Genomic DNA, 15,923 nt, shown 5'->3' on the forward strand with positions numbered 1-15,923 from the left:
AGGTGCATTAACCAAACAGAGTCAATAGGTTGTGAGTGTCTCAGTCTGACTGGCCGGTTTGTTTCTGAAAGACGTTTCTTTGTTTTTTTTTATTTCGCTCTCACTGTATCGTCCTCCCACGACATTATCCTCCACTCAAAACATTAGAAAGGCTGGGAAATACATGCACAGATGACCAAATCCACTGCATCACTCAGCGAAGTGGGACTGAACCGCACTCCATTTAATAAAGGCCATAAAGTGTCTAAATGACAGATAAACGTCACACAGAACAGATTGTGAATAATTTGGGGCTCAACGGCGAACACAAGAGGAAGCAACCCTGTCATCGGCATATAACAAATCCTTCTAACAATCACAATTTAATCACTAATCAAGCCCCTACACAAGTACATTGGTTTTACGGCATTGGAGCTGATTCAGTGTCAAATGTTTAGAATTTAAAACCCAGTTAGTCAGTCCAAATCTTACTTGGGTGCTAAAGAAAAGCAGGAAATAACTATCTTCAGTTTATACTGTACATATTCAAGCTAGTGCCAACCTGACACATTGAATATTTACCTCTCATGAATGTTCAGCTGTTTCCACTGTCAGCGAGCATTAGTACTGCATTTATTTGTCTGGAAAGCATGTAGCATCACTGATACTAAAACTGGCAAAGTAATGTAAGTTCGTTTGAATTTGCAATTTAACGCCTTGAAATTGGGCCTCTGAAGCTCCTGCTCTTTCTGAAACTCCACCTTCAGGAAGTCATCACGACATGGCTCCGCTATTAAACACATTAACATTTTTACCAACGTTTCACTGAGAAGTAGTTCCTGTAATGAGCTCAGCTGTTCCAACTGGTGTGCCAATTGATGCTTGCTAGTCTGAAGGAGCTCAGTGGGGGAGGCCTGCCCTGTCAGGTGGAGGCTTGGAAACTGCAGCTCCGAGGAGGAGCGTGGTCCTCGAAGGCAGAGCTAGGTCCACCAAGGCGTTTTGTACAGCTGAATGGTTGCCATGGAGATTAAAGGATTTCTTAAACACGCATGAAATAATCAAAGAGACACTCCAGGTCTGTTTTTGACAAGGGCATAAGATAACATGACGTAAAGCTTAAAGAAGTACATTTTTAGATTATTCTACACCAGTCGGTCCCTTTTACAAAGATAGCTACATCTTATGCTAACTACTAACATCAGATAAAGTTCATAAACTGCTCCCTCGTTGACACCAACCATCTCATTGCTGCTGCACAGATCTGTTTTACTCTTCCTCCTGACCGGAGCTCCTTACCCGTGACTGGCGCCTCAATATCCAACATGGTGCGCTCCTGGCGCAGGATGGCGGCGCCCTCATCGATGATGCGCAGGGCCACGGCCTCCTCCAGCCGGCCCTCCTTTGTGAGGTGAGCTTTGAGCAGGTCCACCCGCGGGCGGCCCTCCGAGTCAAACACCTCCTTCATGGTCAGCCGGTGGGCCAGGGGGAAGGGGACCGCTGGATTCACAGACGGAACAAGGAGGAAGACACAAGAGAGCGTTATTCAAGATGGCTGCGACGACTGTTAGAATAAGTACATGGGCGTAAAGGATGGCGGGTGTCTGAGGATTTTGTGAGTCTTTTTTTCTTTCTTTTTTTTTACGGGGTTTCTTCTCAAAAAGGTCTGAATTTTTCAGCACAATTTCGCTCACATGTCTGCCTCTTTTTATGAGTGCCAGTGTGTGAGCGAGCGATCTGGAGGTCTGCGCTCGCTGCACTGAAGCATGGGCCTGCCGGAGTCATCTACCCGCCTCTGTTCTGCAGTAACGTCTTTCTTACATAATGAAGGCCCCCAGGGCCCTGCTGGAGAGGGGGGGGCTCGACCCACGACGAGTGTGATACAGCAAGAGTGCGCAGCTGCACACACACGGAAAGAAACACTCCACTAAACACTCTTACGCATAATTACAGACCAGGTTTGGAGCAAGAAAAAAAAAACACCTATAAAATTTAGAGAGGAACAGAAGGGCTAGGGTGCCGGGGCGCATGTGTGCATTATGTATGACACAATGGTATTAATACGGAGGGTAACGCATGTTTCACCTAACACACACACATACACACACGCAAGTAAAAGCTCATAAAAGGTATTGTTATGGAGGATCCACGGAGCCTGTTGGAGCCCCACCAGTGCTAACACAGATAATGGCCTAGATCAGACACTAAAACTAGGCCTGGCTCTCTCTCTCTCTCACACACACACACCCACCCACCCACACACACACACACACACGCACACACACACAGAGTATGTCTTTCTATCTTCACAAAGACTTTACATTGACTTCCATTAATTGTTCATTAATTTCTTTGGCCTAACTATGACCTTAACCCTAAACCTAACCATTACCAGTACATGCCCAACTGTAGCCTGGTACAAACCAGCATCTTGTTCTACGCTTCGCTTCGTCCAGAGGGCCTGGGCTCTCAGCTATTGAGAAACCATTGCTTCCTGGAGGCATGGACTCTGTTGAAGTTTGTCCGTGACGTATGTAATGCGCCAGTTCGACGTTATGACGCTTACTGGAAATCGCCTGTGCTGAAAACAACCATTCTCCATCGCAAAGAGAGAAGTGACTCGCTGAACGAGGTGGCCGTTTAGATGAATTCAATATTTGGAGGTGTGATCAGCACGGACTGAACGGCTTAGTTCACTTCCTTTGCTGCCATTGCTAAAACTACCCAGAAAATCGAAATCATCGTTCACACCCTCTCCTTCTGTTTGCTGTTTGGCCTGGTGGATATGGGAATCCAAGTCAGTGGGAGAAAACCCAGACTGAGCACTAATGGGAAATGAAAATTAAGCAACAATTAAGGCAATGGCCAGACTTGCCTAAACCTAACCTGGACTCAATTCATACCTTAGTCCTAAACCCAGAGCCTTACCCAATAACACCACTTCTTTTGGTGTTGGGTTCGCTCCTTATGGAAGCCATGAAGAACGAACCCAACAACAGAGTATGTGTTAGGAAAATGGTCTTCACAATATGCCAAATACAAGGCCACTCACACATTTCAACTCTGTCCCTTTGCTCCTTCTTTACCTCCATTTCACCTCCTTTTTCTCTTACAGCGTAAATCCTTCTTATTGCTGCTTAACTCTCTTAACTCTTGAAATCAGAAGTCTTAATTCAGTGGCTTCATTTCCTTTGCTGAATGAACCCTAACTCAAACCGAGACAGAAACACGCCGCAGCCCACAAACAGCACGTTCACTCCTGCTCTGTTTTTTTTCCCTCGTACGCCGTTCTCTCATTTAGGCCATCACAAAACACTTTTCTCCAGAACCTATTTCGGGGAACGTCGAACCTGTCTGGGACGCATACAGACTCGCTCCAGCGCATATTTGGGTACCCCTACAGTATCCGAAGGTACCTCGGGGGCCGTTTGAGATTGCAGTTGTACTTCCTCCACACTCCAAACCGTGACACTTTTACATGCCTCGAGGTTGAACGCGACACACAAGAGCACCCTGAGACGTCCCAGGACCCTCGGGGGGCCGAGCGCCGGGGGCGTCTGTTTTCCTTCACCCCAGAACGGCGGCACTCCAACGCTGAAACCAGTTTTGCATAAGAAACCATGGACTGATTAATATTTCAAAAGGTTTTGGGCACTGCAGGCTGTCAGATAACACAAGCCAGAAAAAAACACAAAAAAAACTAAGAATTACTCATGCATGTAAGAATATGTGTGACTTCTTATTGAAAAATAAGGCAGCCAGTAACAAAGCATCCTGATGGTATATACCATTGAAAAAAAACATATCTGTGTTGCAGTAAATTTCCAGTCAGGGGGTAAAGCTTCAGTTTGGGTGCATGTCAAGGCAATGGAGGCAGAGGGAAAGAAGTAGAGAGTGAAACTCTTAAATTGTGCGAGGAGTGTGAAAGTAGGGCAGGTATGAGAGAGTGGAGAGCAGCTTGGGGAAGGAAAGGAAATAGAGATGGGAAACTTTAAACTAAAACAAGAGAAGATGATGATAATGATATTCATCAATGTTTGATGGCTATAACCGTTTTCGATCACATTTTGCCAAAATGTTGAATTAAAAAAAAAAAAAAAAGCCCCAGATTGAGAAGAAAAACCCACGCCGGAGTTTAGCATGCTAATTCTTTCTGAATCACGTCCCACAAACATGCATGTTGTGTTAATAATCGACGCTTGGTTTCCCCCCCTTCGTGTGTTAGCCCTGACGTAGCCGATGCGCGCCACACCTCCGGACCAACATCGACCGCAACCCTCTGAGCGATCAAGCTGGAAAAACTGATGGATTGATGCTCTACCTCTAAAGCTTTTTCTTCTTCAAAGCAATTTTTTTTTCTTTCCCGGGCGCAGTAACAGATTGATCCGACGTTAATGAATATTTAATTGCGCACTGAGATTAATAAGCCTGGAGCTGAGCGCTAAAGCAAGAAAAGTGTATTATAATAAACAGTAAACTCCATGTTTTGTTGTAGCTGTAGAAGAAAATTTGGGACATTTGAAGTTTTGACTCAAGTTTTACAAGAGTGGTTTTAAAAATAAATTATGCTGCAGTGCCTTTGTGTGGCTGGAGTAATTATTAGCGTGACACTTTACAGCTGGAGGAAAACGACATAGATCATCGCAAATCAAATCAATGTATTGGATTATCAGTGGATCACTAGAAAACGGGACACGAGTGAAAAAACGTCTGTAGTTTCACTCAAAAACGGCTTTTGTGTGGCGTTGTCTTTGTGCCACCAATCTGAGTGAGCCGTGAAACTGGCATGAGCGCACATATCTTTGTAAGCAAATGATCTCATGCGCGATCGCTAACTTTGCGTCTTCGCACGTGAAGTGCGGCTCGTTTTCATCCAATCAACATGCTCCTTGGATGTAAAACAACAAATCGAAGCCGACTAGTCGAAATGGTCCAGGAAGTGACAGAAGTTACAAAACAGAACTGAGAGAAAAACACAAGAAAACGTGAATTTCTTGAAGGCCTAACAATACGTAGCTAAGAAAGCAAATATGCTTATTTTGTGCATTTCCGGTAACATTTCTACATTTCTTGAGCTGCTATATGATGTGCCACAGTCAACTCACATCCCCTGGATTTTAGAAAACCTTTCATCAATCTGGAACCTAAGCAGTAGCCCCCATTTCCCCACGAGGACAAGCTCCTGCGAACCAAAAGAGTGCTGTCAAGCAACAACAACCAGACAGGCTTTAATCTGAACTCTGTCACAGCAGACCTTTCTGGTTAATATCTAAGGCAGCGGTTTGCTTTTCAGGCGGCGATGCTGCTTCTCCCAAGTTTGAAGCAACAAAAAGGGAAGTTAAAAAATGTCCAGAGTGGGTCACATCCATCAGCTGAAAACACACCGTACACAGACAGGTACTGTAGTCACATCAGCAGCTTAAAGGTTTTCTTTGACCAGATATTGCCGACCACGCTGGCTTGTGCAAAGTGGATTTCGCCCCTGTGAAAATAAACACACAAGGCTGGTACCAAGTATTTTAAACCTGTCTCGGCTCATCTGAGGACTTTGGCTCTTTAGCTGATTCTGTCGCTCCATGTTGTCGCTCACTAACTCATTTATGCCGGACCATCTGTTGTGTTCCTCCTTGTTCTTCTGAAACTTGTTTGTTGTTCAGGTCTTTTGTTTTGCTGCCTTCGATTCGCTGTAGTACATGTTTCACATGAGCGGCAGCCATACTGGATACTGGATGGGCTGCTCGGCGACCTCTGGCTCGGTTTGAATCCCAAATCCAACGGGAATTTTGGTTTTCCAACTGGGAATTTCCATACAATCAGAAAGCACCATTGACAGCCTACACTTTTAAAACAAACTATTTTATAATTTTATTGCTGATTTCTTAACAATGACTGTTAAAATGTACATTTATGTTTGCTAACAACCCATGTGTGATCCATCAACCCTCCTCTTTAGCTGCGGCTGAAGGTCGCAGGATTAGTACATTTAAGAATAGACGTTTCAGGAACTTTTGTTCTTCCTGTCTTTATGTACTAGATGCCTAAAAAACATGCAACAATAAAGAGTAATACATTCATAGCGAACTATATGAAGCCAAGAAATACTACTGTGTCCACACAGTTTAAAAACAAACAAAGGAACATATATTTGACATGAGTCAGCCACCCTGACACAAATATAAGATTATTTCAATGCCTCAACCAAAATATGTCACCATGAAATAATGAAATCAAGAAAGTGCCTTATCCAGCTGTACATTTGTGTTTATTGTTACTGGCTAAGCTTCAGTCACCCTGGCAGGTTCCCCTCTCTTTTCAGCCAAGATCCTGATTATTTTTTTTCTTTATCAAGGGGAAAACCACTTTTCTTGGTTCTTGTCATCACTTCTGGTCATCTAATGTGCCAGTAAGCTGAAAAGGAGCAGACCCAACAACTCTTTTTTTTTTTTTTTTTCAGACATTTTCCAACAACACGTTATAGTAACCACCAAAGTCTCACTACACATGCTTTGTGAATGTTCAAAACATCTGGAACTCATCTGAGGAGCTGACCGCTACCAGACCCGAAGAAGACCATCCACAATTTTTGACTTTATGGCTAATGCATCGTCATTGTCTTTCGGTTGATTATCAAGAAACTTTTTATATCTTTGTGCTGACTTTGAGAACGCTACATGGACAGACACTGGTCTACATTTCTCTACTCTATACGTAATTACTGCTGATCTTCCTAAATACAAGACTTACAACTAAAAGAGACAAACCTTTTTATTCTGTGACTCCTCTAAAGGCTGACTAAAAACCTTTTTTTTAAAAAAAAATCTTCCCTGTTTGTTGAACTTTATCTCAAAAAGTGATATCTGGATAAAGTTTTACTTGCTTATTTTGTGGTTGATTTTGTCTGTGGTAAAGTGGGGTTTTAAGCAAAACCATTAGCTAATGCTAACGCATTGTTAATAATAATGTAATGTGTGTGGTTAATGAATGAAGGTATTGGTCGCTTTAATGTCTTAATCTGGGAACAGACTCCCAGAAAACCGCAACACAGTTGAAACACTGATTTTGTTTAAATCAAGACTAAAAACACGCCTGTTGCCTTTGATTGTTAATAACTGGAACATTGATCAATATCTTTGATGTGTGTTGATGATTTTAACAAATACACTTAGCAGAACGTAATGTCTGATTTCACAATTGGTGACTATTTGATGTGATTATCTTGTTTTTTTTTTAATGTTTGTCCACTTTAATCTGCCTCATTGATGAAATGTGTTACACAAAAAAACTTGACTGACTGATAATATTGTGCACCTCATTCAACGTCACAGGTTAACTCACGCGCATCTATCATTTTACCTTGGCTCAACGTGAGAACATACTGACTGAAAAGCGTAAAGTAAGCTAACAGCTGAAGACTTTTACAGCATCTTCCCGCTGCAGTTCGCGGCGGTTTTTGATTCTCGGCCGATCCTCCACAGATGAACTCCTCCGTGAGGAATTTCTGAAACCGCACAGCTGCCAGCTCAGCCAAAAATCTCCACATTGCAGAGCAGAGACAAAGAGAGAGACAAAGAGAGAGAGAGGAAGAGAAGAAGAAAAAAATCTATGACATACTGTAGCTTTCAACCAAATCTCCTAAATTTGTTCGTCCGGGCCTAATAGCCTAACTGGAGCAGAATCTGATCTGAATCAGATTGCTATCGTGCGCATCATCTCTAATGGCTAAAGTTAATTATGGGGGGGATATTTCATCAGTTTAAATGACAGAGGGAGGCCGTTCGCCATCAGGTGGTTCTGGTGCGGGAGGCAGGAAGTGACAGCGAAGCGAGAACAGACTGATCGGAGGAATGACGACAGAAGTCAGCCATGACGAGTCTGCCCTTCGTTTGAGCCTCTTACTGCAGAGGCTGCAGGAAAGGACTGACTTGTGCCGTGAAATTATCTGAAAGTTGCACCATTTGGGTAGAAACACAGTTGCTGTTGCTTTTCTGCAGCTATGATGCATAAACAGTTGAATCCAGATATGACACAAACTGTCAAGCGTTTCCTTTTTAAGGTCAGTTTACCAGTATTATTTCTAGTTAGATGTCTGAGTAATGAGAGTTTTGTATTATTCTTACAAGTCAGAAGGTTACATACTTTATATGAACTTAATATTTAGTAGAACTTCCTGATAAATTCTAAGACTTGGGTCAAATGTTTCGGTTTTCTCCTACTCTTGTCCCTCCACACAGAACTGATGTAACATAGCCAAGTTTGACTAACCCTTACAAAACTTGATAAAGCTAATTTATAGTCGGATTGTTACGTGTGGCCACTCTAAAACATTTACTTTGTTGCACTTAAGTCATTCTAAGTAATTGGTGGCATGACTGGGGGTCATTGTCCATTTGGACGACCCATTTGCGTCCAAGCTTTAACTTCCTAATATATTGCTTTAATGTTTCCACGTGATGCCATTTCTTTTGTGAAGTACAACAGAAATGTTTCCTCTATACATCCACTCTTTCCACCATGATGTAAGAATGCTCCTTATGTAAATTTCAGTTCATCAGACCACAGGACACGATCCCGAGAACCAAAGTAGTCTTTGTCACAGTGTGTTCAGAAAATGTAATCTAGATTTGTATTTGCCTTTGGAGTAAAAAATCTTTTTGTTCTTGAGTTGATTTGAACATTTCAGTCCCGGTGTACAGAACCAGTCTGACGTCCTGAACAGTATGACGACGACATTCTCATCGTGTTCACGCCTCCTCATAATTGTTTGAACTGGACAATGGTGGCGTCTTCAAACACCTGGAAAGCTATTCTCAAAAACCGAGCCCGTTTGTGTAACAGTTGATTCCCAACCCCAATCCTAATCCTCCACTGACTCTTCATGGGCCTATGAAAGCTTTACAACGCCATGACAACGCAAACACAAATAACAGACTTAATAATCACTCTTTCACAGTAAACTTTAAGATGGGATTAGGACAAATAGACTTCATTTGTGAAATGTGCTCAAAGCTCTTTACACTAGAGCCACATTTAAACCGGTCGCACTCACAAATATGCTCACGTCTCAACAACAATACAGATCAGCAGCTGGGGGTTAAGTGCCTTGCCCAGTGGGACGTTAACATGCGGCAGTAGGAAGCTAGAGTCCAACCCACAACTTCCAGTTTGCGAGAACAGGAGTCTCCTCACTGAGCTGCAGTGCCTTTTGTTGGTACCGCATCTCTTGTGGTCCTGCGCTGCCGAATTAATATCTGAAAGCTCACAGCTGGGCAGGATATCAGCACATCAGCTTGTGATTTATGAATGGCCAGAGGGCGCTGAGAGAGAGAGAGCTCAGGTTTTGCCGCTTTATGGAGGAAATGTTTTGTGTAGGTGGCTACTGTCTGGTCAAAGTCGCCCAGAACCCGTTGCCATGTTTACTCTCTCCAGGAGCTCGTGAAATGTTCGGGATTGGCTCTTCTCAACGCTTGCCTCTGAGTGAATAAACGACGGTGGGAGGAATCCACGGATGAAAGAATGAGAGCAAGAAATGAGGATGCGTGTGACGGAGGGAAGACCCAACCGTCCGCGTGTCTTTGTCCGTGTTCATCCGCCGTTTTCTTGACCCATATCCGGTCAGCAGATTTGTGGTTTTTTGAAGGGGATTTTACGGGGATGTGAGACAGCCGATGAGTGAGGACCGTCAGTTTACACAGCGGCTCACACTAACATAGAAACAACAGCCCATCCCTGAACAGCCTGTCCTCATTAGACAATCCCTTTCTCTCTCTCTGGAGTACCTTCTCTATAAATAGTCCCTGCCCTGCCACCCTCCACACAGGGCAGAGAGAGGCCTGTCAAGGTGGGACCCCCAACCCCCAAAGATAACACCAACACACACACATACACAACCACAATTAACACGGAAAGCTGGGAGAGAACGGGACACGAAAGGAAGTACACCAAAAGAGCCCCCAGGCTTACCGGAGGGGACTTTTCTGTGTGTGTGTGTGTGTGCGTGTGTGTGTGTGTGTGACAAACTTCCCACTCGTGTGCTTAGGCCGAAGACTACAACTCACAAAAGAGATGCGTGGCAAGCCTTAATATGTGTCCGTACCCTTTGATTTCACCTATTTGTGAAATCTTAACATGTTTCCACACGTTTGATTGGAATATTGTGTAAGATTGACTGCAGCTTTAGCTAGTCCCTGCTTTAAATACACTTTGAAACCACGACAATGCATGTATATCTATCTAGTTATAATTGAAAACAGTTTATTGACTTATTTTCGTCGTAACTTGTCGCGTATGCTGAACTGACAACTCGTCTGAAGGTCGGACTTCTTAATGCGCACGCGCAGATATGCGTACTCGTTGCACGTACGCTATTCCGACGTCCTATGACGATCTGATTGAACACCTGTTAAAGTGAGACATGACTGCTCCGAATTAGTATCACATATGAAAGTGGCGCAGATCAGATTCTTTTTTTTCAAGATTGGAATTGGGCCGCTCAAACTAAACTGTGGTGAGAAAGTCAGATATAGGTCTCATATGGACAAAAAATAAATGGATTTGAGTGGCATTTTCCCAGAAAAAAAAACAAACAAACTCATCTTACCAAGTAATTTTGGTCTAGTTTCTTGTGCAGATATCTTAGATCACCTGAAATAAGACAAAACTCCTAAGTAACTTCACCAAGGTATAGGAGCTTGTTTTATGTAAATGATTCCTTAATATTTATGAAAAACTACTAGTTTCACTGGCAGATTATTTTACTTATAACATGAGGAAAAATGTCTTGTTACAAGTGAAATCATCCTCCTGTGGAACTGTTTTTTATTTTTTTATTTTTTTTTATCAATATAAGAAAATATTTGCTTAAAACAAGCTCCTACATCTAGCTGAAAAGGTACTTGTAAGCTAGTTAGTTTTGTATTCTTTAAATTTTTACTAAGAAACTAGTAAAATTTGGTAAGAAAGTCTTTTTTTTTACTTTAAAGCACAAATGACCAGCTTATATCAGTATTTATAATTTATACACATACAGCATTGTTAGCCTTCAGTTGACACATTTGAATGGATTTAAAGACGTTTTGGGCAACATTGTTTTTTTCCTTCTGATTTCTTCTCCCCTCTCTTTGCAAGACTATTTTCCAAATAAATGTATCATTTTTAGCTGTCAAAAGCATATGTGCTTCACATATGCTGGCCTAAACATTTATATTTCCTTGCATGAATAGAAAATGAAACTTGTGAATATTGGAAGCCATCATGGTTTTTATTTTAGTTTATTTTATTCTTTACCAGTAACACATTTAAATGAAAAATTCTGGTTTGTGACTCTAACCCATCTAGATGCTTATTCACAAAAAGAGGCAGACCAATTCACATCAGTGACTACAAAAACGTCAAATTACGTCTCACATGCACAATGTTTAGTGTTCAAAAATGTAATCCTGTCAAAGCTCACCTAAAGAATATGTGACGTTGTGCTGTGGTCTGCAACACGTCTGAGTCTCACTGGACCAGAACTTATTTGACAACACGTCCTCCCAAACTCCAACTAAAGGCTTAAATGACTGAAAAAAATGGGACGCAATTCAGATTTTGTGAATAAAAGTTTCGGCTTGTCTTCTTGGATCTGTTTGCCATCATAGCGCCCCGAAATGATGCCAGTCACTCAGTCATGCTCCCCAGCATGTACTCCTTTGACCTTCAACATTTAGTTATTTTCAGGAACTAAGAGTCAAACAAGTCACTGTCTGTATTCCAGTTTGGCCAGTGTTCGCCTCAGCTTTAATTTCCACACCGGGTTATTTTATACATGACGTGACATGAACTTCAAACGGGTCAGTTATTGTATTCCCCGACGCAAAAACTTAGTTAGAGTACTGACTACTTGATTTAGAAACTAACTAAGTTACATTGAAAGTATCTTTTTTAGTTACTTTCAGCAGCCGCTAACAACAACGCTGTGAAAATGACATTGATCTTTGCCAAAACTTAATTGTAAGCTATTTTATAATGGTAACGTCAACAATGTGTCTCCACTTATAAGGTTGAACTGAAGGGGAGATTTTTTAATGGTTACAGTGCATGTTTTTGTGTGGTCCACTATTGTCTGGAAAACTCCAAGAAGGATTTTAACCCCCCTGTTATAAATTCTTCAAGTAATTCAATCTCATATCTATGCTTTTATTTTGAAATTCTTCCTTTTATTTTGAAGGAGGTTTGTTCCGTTTATTTTTTTTTCTTCGACATTCGTCAGCTGATCAGTTTCTGTTTACTGTTCGGTGCCACAGTCATTGATGATGCCAGTAGTGGTTTTAGTCATGTGACATGAATAGGTGGATGCTAATTATCGCTACTGACCGAGTTGTTTAGCTGCTGGTATATTTCTATAGTTTATTAATGTCTGTTTTATCCTTAATGCATTTGATTTTATTAAAACTATCTAGCATTAACCGTTAAAGCTAAAGCTAGATTGATTCCGAGTTTTGCATCATTTAAATTAAAACCGCCATTATATCAGAGGGAATTCATGCTGATGTTTTTTACTTGCTTGTGAATTGTTATATTTACATTTTTGTAATAGTAATTTTGTACCTTTATTTATTATTTCTGTATTTTCAGAAACTGCTTCAATTCATTTGCACCAGTGACAAATTCTTCAGTAAACCTATTTAAACACCTGATGAACAGTGTGCTTTCTGACCGAAGCCCTGTAGTGGTCAGTGGATAAAATCCTGCCCCCTCCCGCCCCGGCCTCCAGGTTGTGCGTTACGGCCCTGCGTTTGGTGTCAGAGCAGAGCTCCTCCTGCGGCTCCACAATTCAGTTGGCTGCTGCACAGATTTGTGACACTTATCTTAATATTAATAATCATAATGGCATTTAGTTGCACAACTTTACGGACTCGTTCATTCGTGGCTGTTTTCACGTTTATTGCGCTGTTCATATTAGTCTCGATGTTTCCAATGTTCTGGATAGCGCGACGTAATTGACAGGCAATATATTAACTTGACATTAACAGAGACACAGCGGGACGGATCATCCGGGAAATGATGGACAGGCAGAGCCTGACTAAAACTACCTGGAGGTCAGACACATTCTGGGGTTTCTGTCGGCTCATTTCCAAGCCCAAACGAGCAACTTCACGGTCAAAAACGAGCCCAAAACGACTCATTAAATTTGCTAGCGACTTTTTAAAAATAAAAAAAAATTAAAAACCAAAAAAAACACAGCCGCTTATAATAAAAGGACTTGGCGACAGAAACTCAAAGTAGTTTCTGTTTTTCTACCAACAAAATGCGCATCTCCTTCTTCCCTCCATCGTTTACGTTTCTGTCGCTGCTGATACTGTCGCATGGAAACGGCGATCACTCGACAAGACGCGTAGAGGAAATAAAATTAAATTTCAAAAGAAAATAGTAACGCAAAACGATTTTTGATAAGCAGCTGTAGTCTGACTACTGGATATGAAACAGCAACGCGTTAGATTAGTTACTGACAAAAGTGGTCCGACGTCACTGTTTATATGTATAGATGCGGACCAGGACGGCTGGTGGATGCTGTGCTGCACAAATCTTTTTAAGCAAACATTGGGCAAAAGGCAGCATAATTGCAAGAGCTCCCACCCCCTCCGCCCCTCTCCTCCACTCCACGCATCTTCCCCACCGCTCCCATTCCACGCACGACGCACGCACGGAATACCGGGGCATGCCCAAGCGACGTAACGTATGCAGCACCTGCTCCACTTCTCCGAGCAGAGGCATAGAGAGACGAACTTTGAGTGTGAGTGAGTGAGTGTGTGAGTTTCTTTTTTCTTTTTTTAGGTTTTCTTTTTGTGCGTGGAAGCCGCCGTTTTGACCCGATGAGCACGACAATCTGTGCAAGCTCGACGGATCATGACCCGAGTGGATCCCCCCCCGCCCCCCCCTCAACCCCCACCATCACCCCTCCTCTCTTCCTCTCCCCGCCGTGGCCGCCCACGCTTAAAAGCAAAAATAAATAAATAATTTTTATTTTATTTTTTTAAAAAGCGACACTTTAAACACATTAAATATTCCGTAATCCAGCGGCGCCTTCCACACCATTAGAGCGGCAACACAGACTCGGGTCTATGTAGCGCAGCATCCCTAAGCTCCATTTTGTCTCTCGTTTGAAAGTCGGGAAAAACAAGAGAGTGAGGAGGGGAGGAGGAGAATGATGGTGATGGTGGTGGATGAGAGGCGGAGGCTGGGGGGGGGGGGGGCAGGGAGACCTTTAAGGAGACGCGGAGGAGGACAGGCTGAATCACCACTTTGGGGCCATTGTGAAAAAAAAACAAAAAACACAACAAAATAAGAAAACAATCGACTTCAACCCCAATGGCTCCTTTTTGGATGCCACACTGACTGACTCTCTCAGTCGGTATGGTGATTTCTCCATCAGGTTTCGCCACATTACACACGCGAAAGTCGGGCACGAGGCCTGGCAAAGTTACCATCCTACACACACACACACACACCCACACACACACACACACACACACACCTGCGGTCCAAACGCATCGATCATCGGACTTTGGCTCCGACTGGATCAGAAAACGCGAATGTAGGTCAACACACTGGTCCATCCAGAAAAACAGGTAGATCACCATAAGAGTCTTTTTTAATTATTATTTTTTAAAGGAGGACCCCCCCCCCCCTCCCCTCCCCCCAATCCCCAACCCTCTCCGACCCCCCCTGGCTGACACAGTGACACCTCTTTCCAGCCCCCCCAGCCCCCGTTCTCCTCAGCATCCCGGGCATCGTTGCAGCATCATCCCGTGACACTACCCGCATCCGCAGCATCAGCACCACATCGACGATCTTCTCACCAGCCGCCGCCATACCAACCCCCCCTTCCCCCCTCCCTCTCTCCCTCCCTCCCAAACCCCCTCGTTCAGTTTACCTTTATGTCTGCCTTTGGCCGTCATCGTCACGCTGTTTGGGGTTTCATTGGAACGAGATGCTCGTCGTGTCCCCTCTCTCAGTCAGTCAGTGCTTTCCTCCCCCCAACCCCCCATCTCCGCCTCTCTCTCTCTCTCTCTCTCTCTCTTTCGGTTCGGGTATTATTATTATTCAGTAACACGAAACCACCGCTAGGAGAGGAGCGCGTGCAGCTCGTGCGGCAGCAGCGTGCGGTGTCGCACAATTTTGCCTCGGCTATATGCAGAGAGGAGGAGACAAGATTCCCTCCCCCACCCCCTTCACCTCCCCTCCACCCCCTCCGCTAGAAAATGGGGTAATGCCTCGGTGAGGGGGTGAATTCTAATAGAATAACGAGGGAAGACCTTGATTATGGCGTATCGTGCCGGATACCCCCACCACCACCACCACCACCACCACCACCAACCCCTCCCTGCCTCCTTCAAAGGCTCACAGGCGCATGCATGTTGACTCGTCAGCCAAATATCCACCCTTTATTATTATTATTATTATTATTATTACTATTATGAAAACGCTCCGCTCAGAGTAATAAAAAAACAGGACACACACACACACACACACACACACACACACACACACGCACGCAGATAAAGCGCGTTAAGAGCAGAAACGGGCGCGGAGGAGCGCTGCCTACATTTGATCACCCGGTCCGTCGGACTTGCGTTGCTGTCGGACATCCTGGAGTCGCGACGGGAGCAGAGCCGATGGAGTGGGGGGAGGGAGGGAGAGGGTGAACGGGGTGGGGTGGGGGGGAATGGGAAGAGGGAGTGGGGGGTGCTCTGTTTTTTTCTGTCAAAGGCCGAGATGGTGGTGCTGTCGGGTCCTCCGACAAGCGTCGACAGTGAACGCGGTGGCAGCTGGGCGCTCCTCCCGCTGCAGCAGTGGCATCACTCGGTGGAGGAGGCTCGGAGCTGTCGCGGACCGGGGAAGCCTTCTGCTGCTGCTGCTGCGCCTGCGGTGACTTTGGGGGAGGAAAGGCGGATACCTAGCCGCCGCTG

The 15,923-nt window shown here is 43.8% G+C and overlaps 1 protein-coding gene across 4 annotated transcripts in view; it reads right to left on the reverse strand.

The window, feature by feature from the left end:
• ppp3cb (protein phosphatase 3, catalytic subunit, beta isozyme) overlaps window positions 1-15,672 on the reverse strand; it is a 44,713-nt gene extending 29,041 nt beyond the window's left edge. Inside the window, exons 1-2 of one of the 4 annotated variants that reach the window (XM_032554957.1) lie at window positions 15,560-15,672; window positions 1,276-1,476 (exon numbers count right to left, since the gene is read on the reverse strand). In XM_032554957.1, the coding sequence (XP_032410848.1) occupies window positions 1,276-1,476; window positions 15,560-15,602 (244 nt within the window). In that variant the 5' untranslated portion in view covers window positions 15,603-15,672. Of the gene's footprint in view, window positions 1-1,275; window positions 1,477-14,488; window positions 14,591-14,887; window positions 15,111-15,559 lie in introns of those variants that run through there. The other 3 variants (XM_032554958.1, XM_032554956.1, XM_032554955.1) reach the window with 3 other exon arrangements.
• Window positions 15,673-15,923: the final 251 nt, after the last annotated feature.

The sequence above is a fragment of the Xiphophorus hellerii genome, chromosome 23 (assembly GCF_003331165.1).
Source record: "Xiphophorus hellerii strain 12219 chromosome 23, Xiphophorus_hellerii-4.1, whole genome shotgun sequence".
Taxonomy (NCBI): Eukaryota; Metazoa; Chordata; class Actinopteri; order Cyprinodontiformes; family Poeciliidae; genus Xiphophorus; species Xiphophorus hellerii.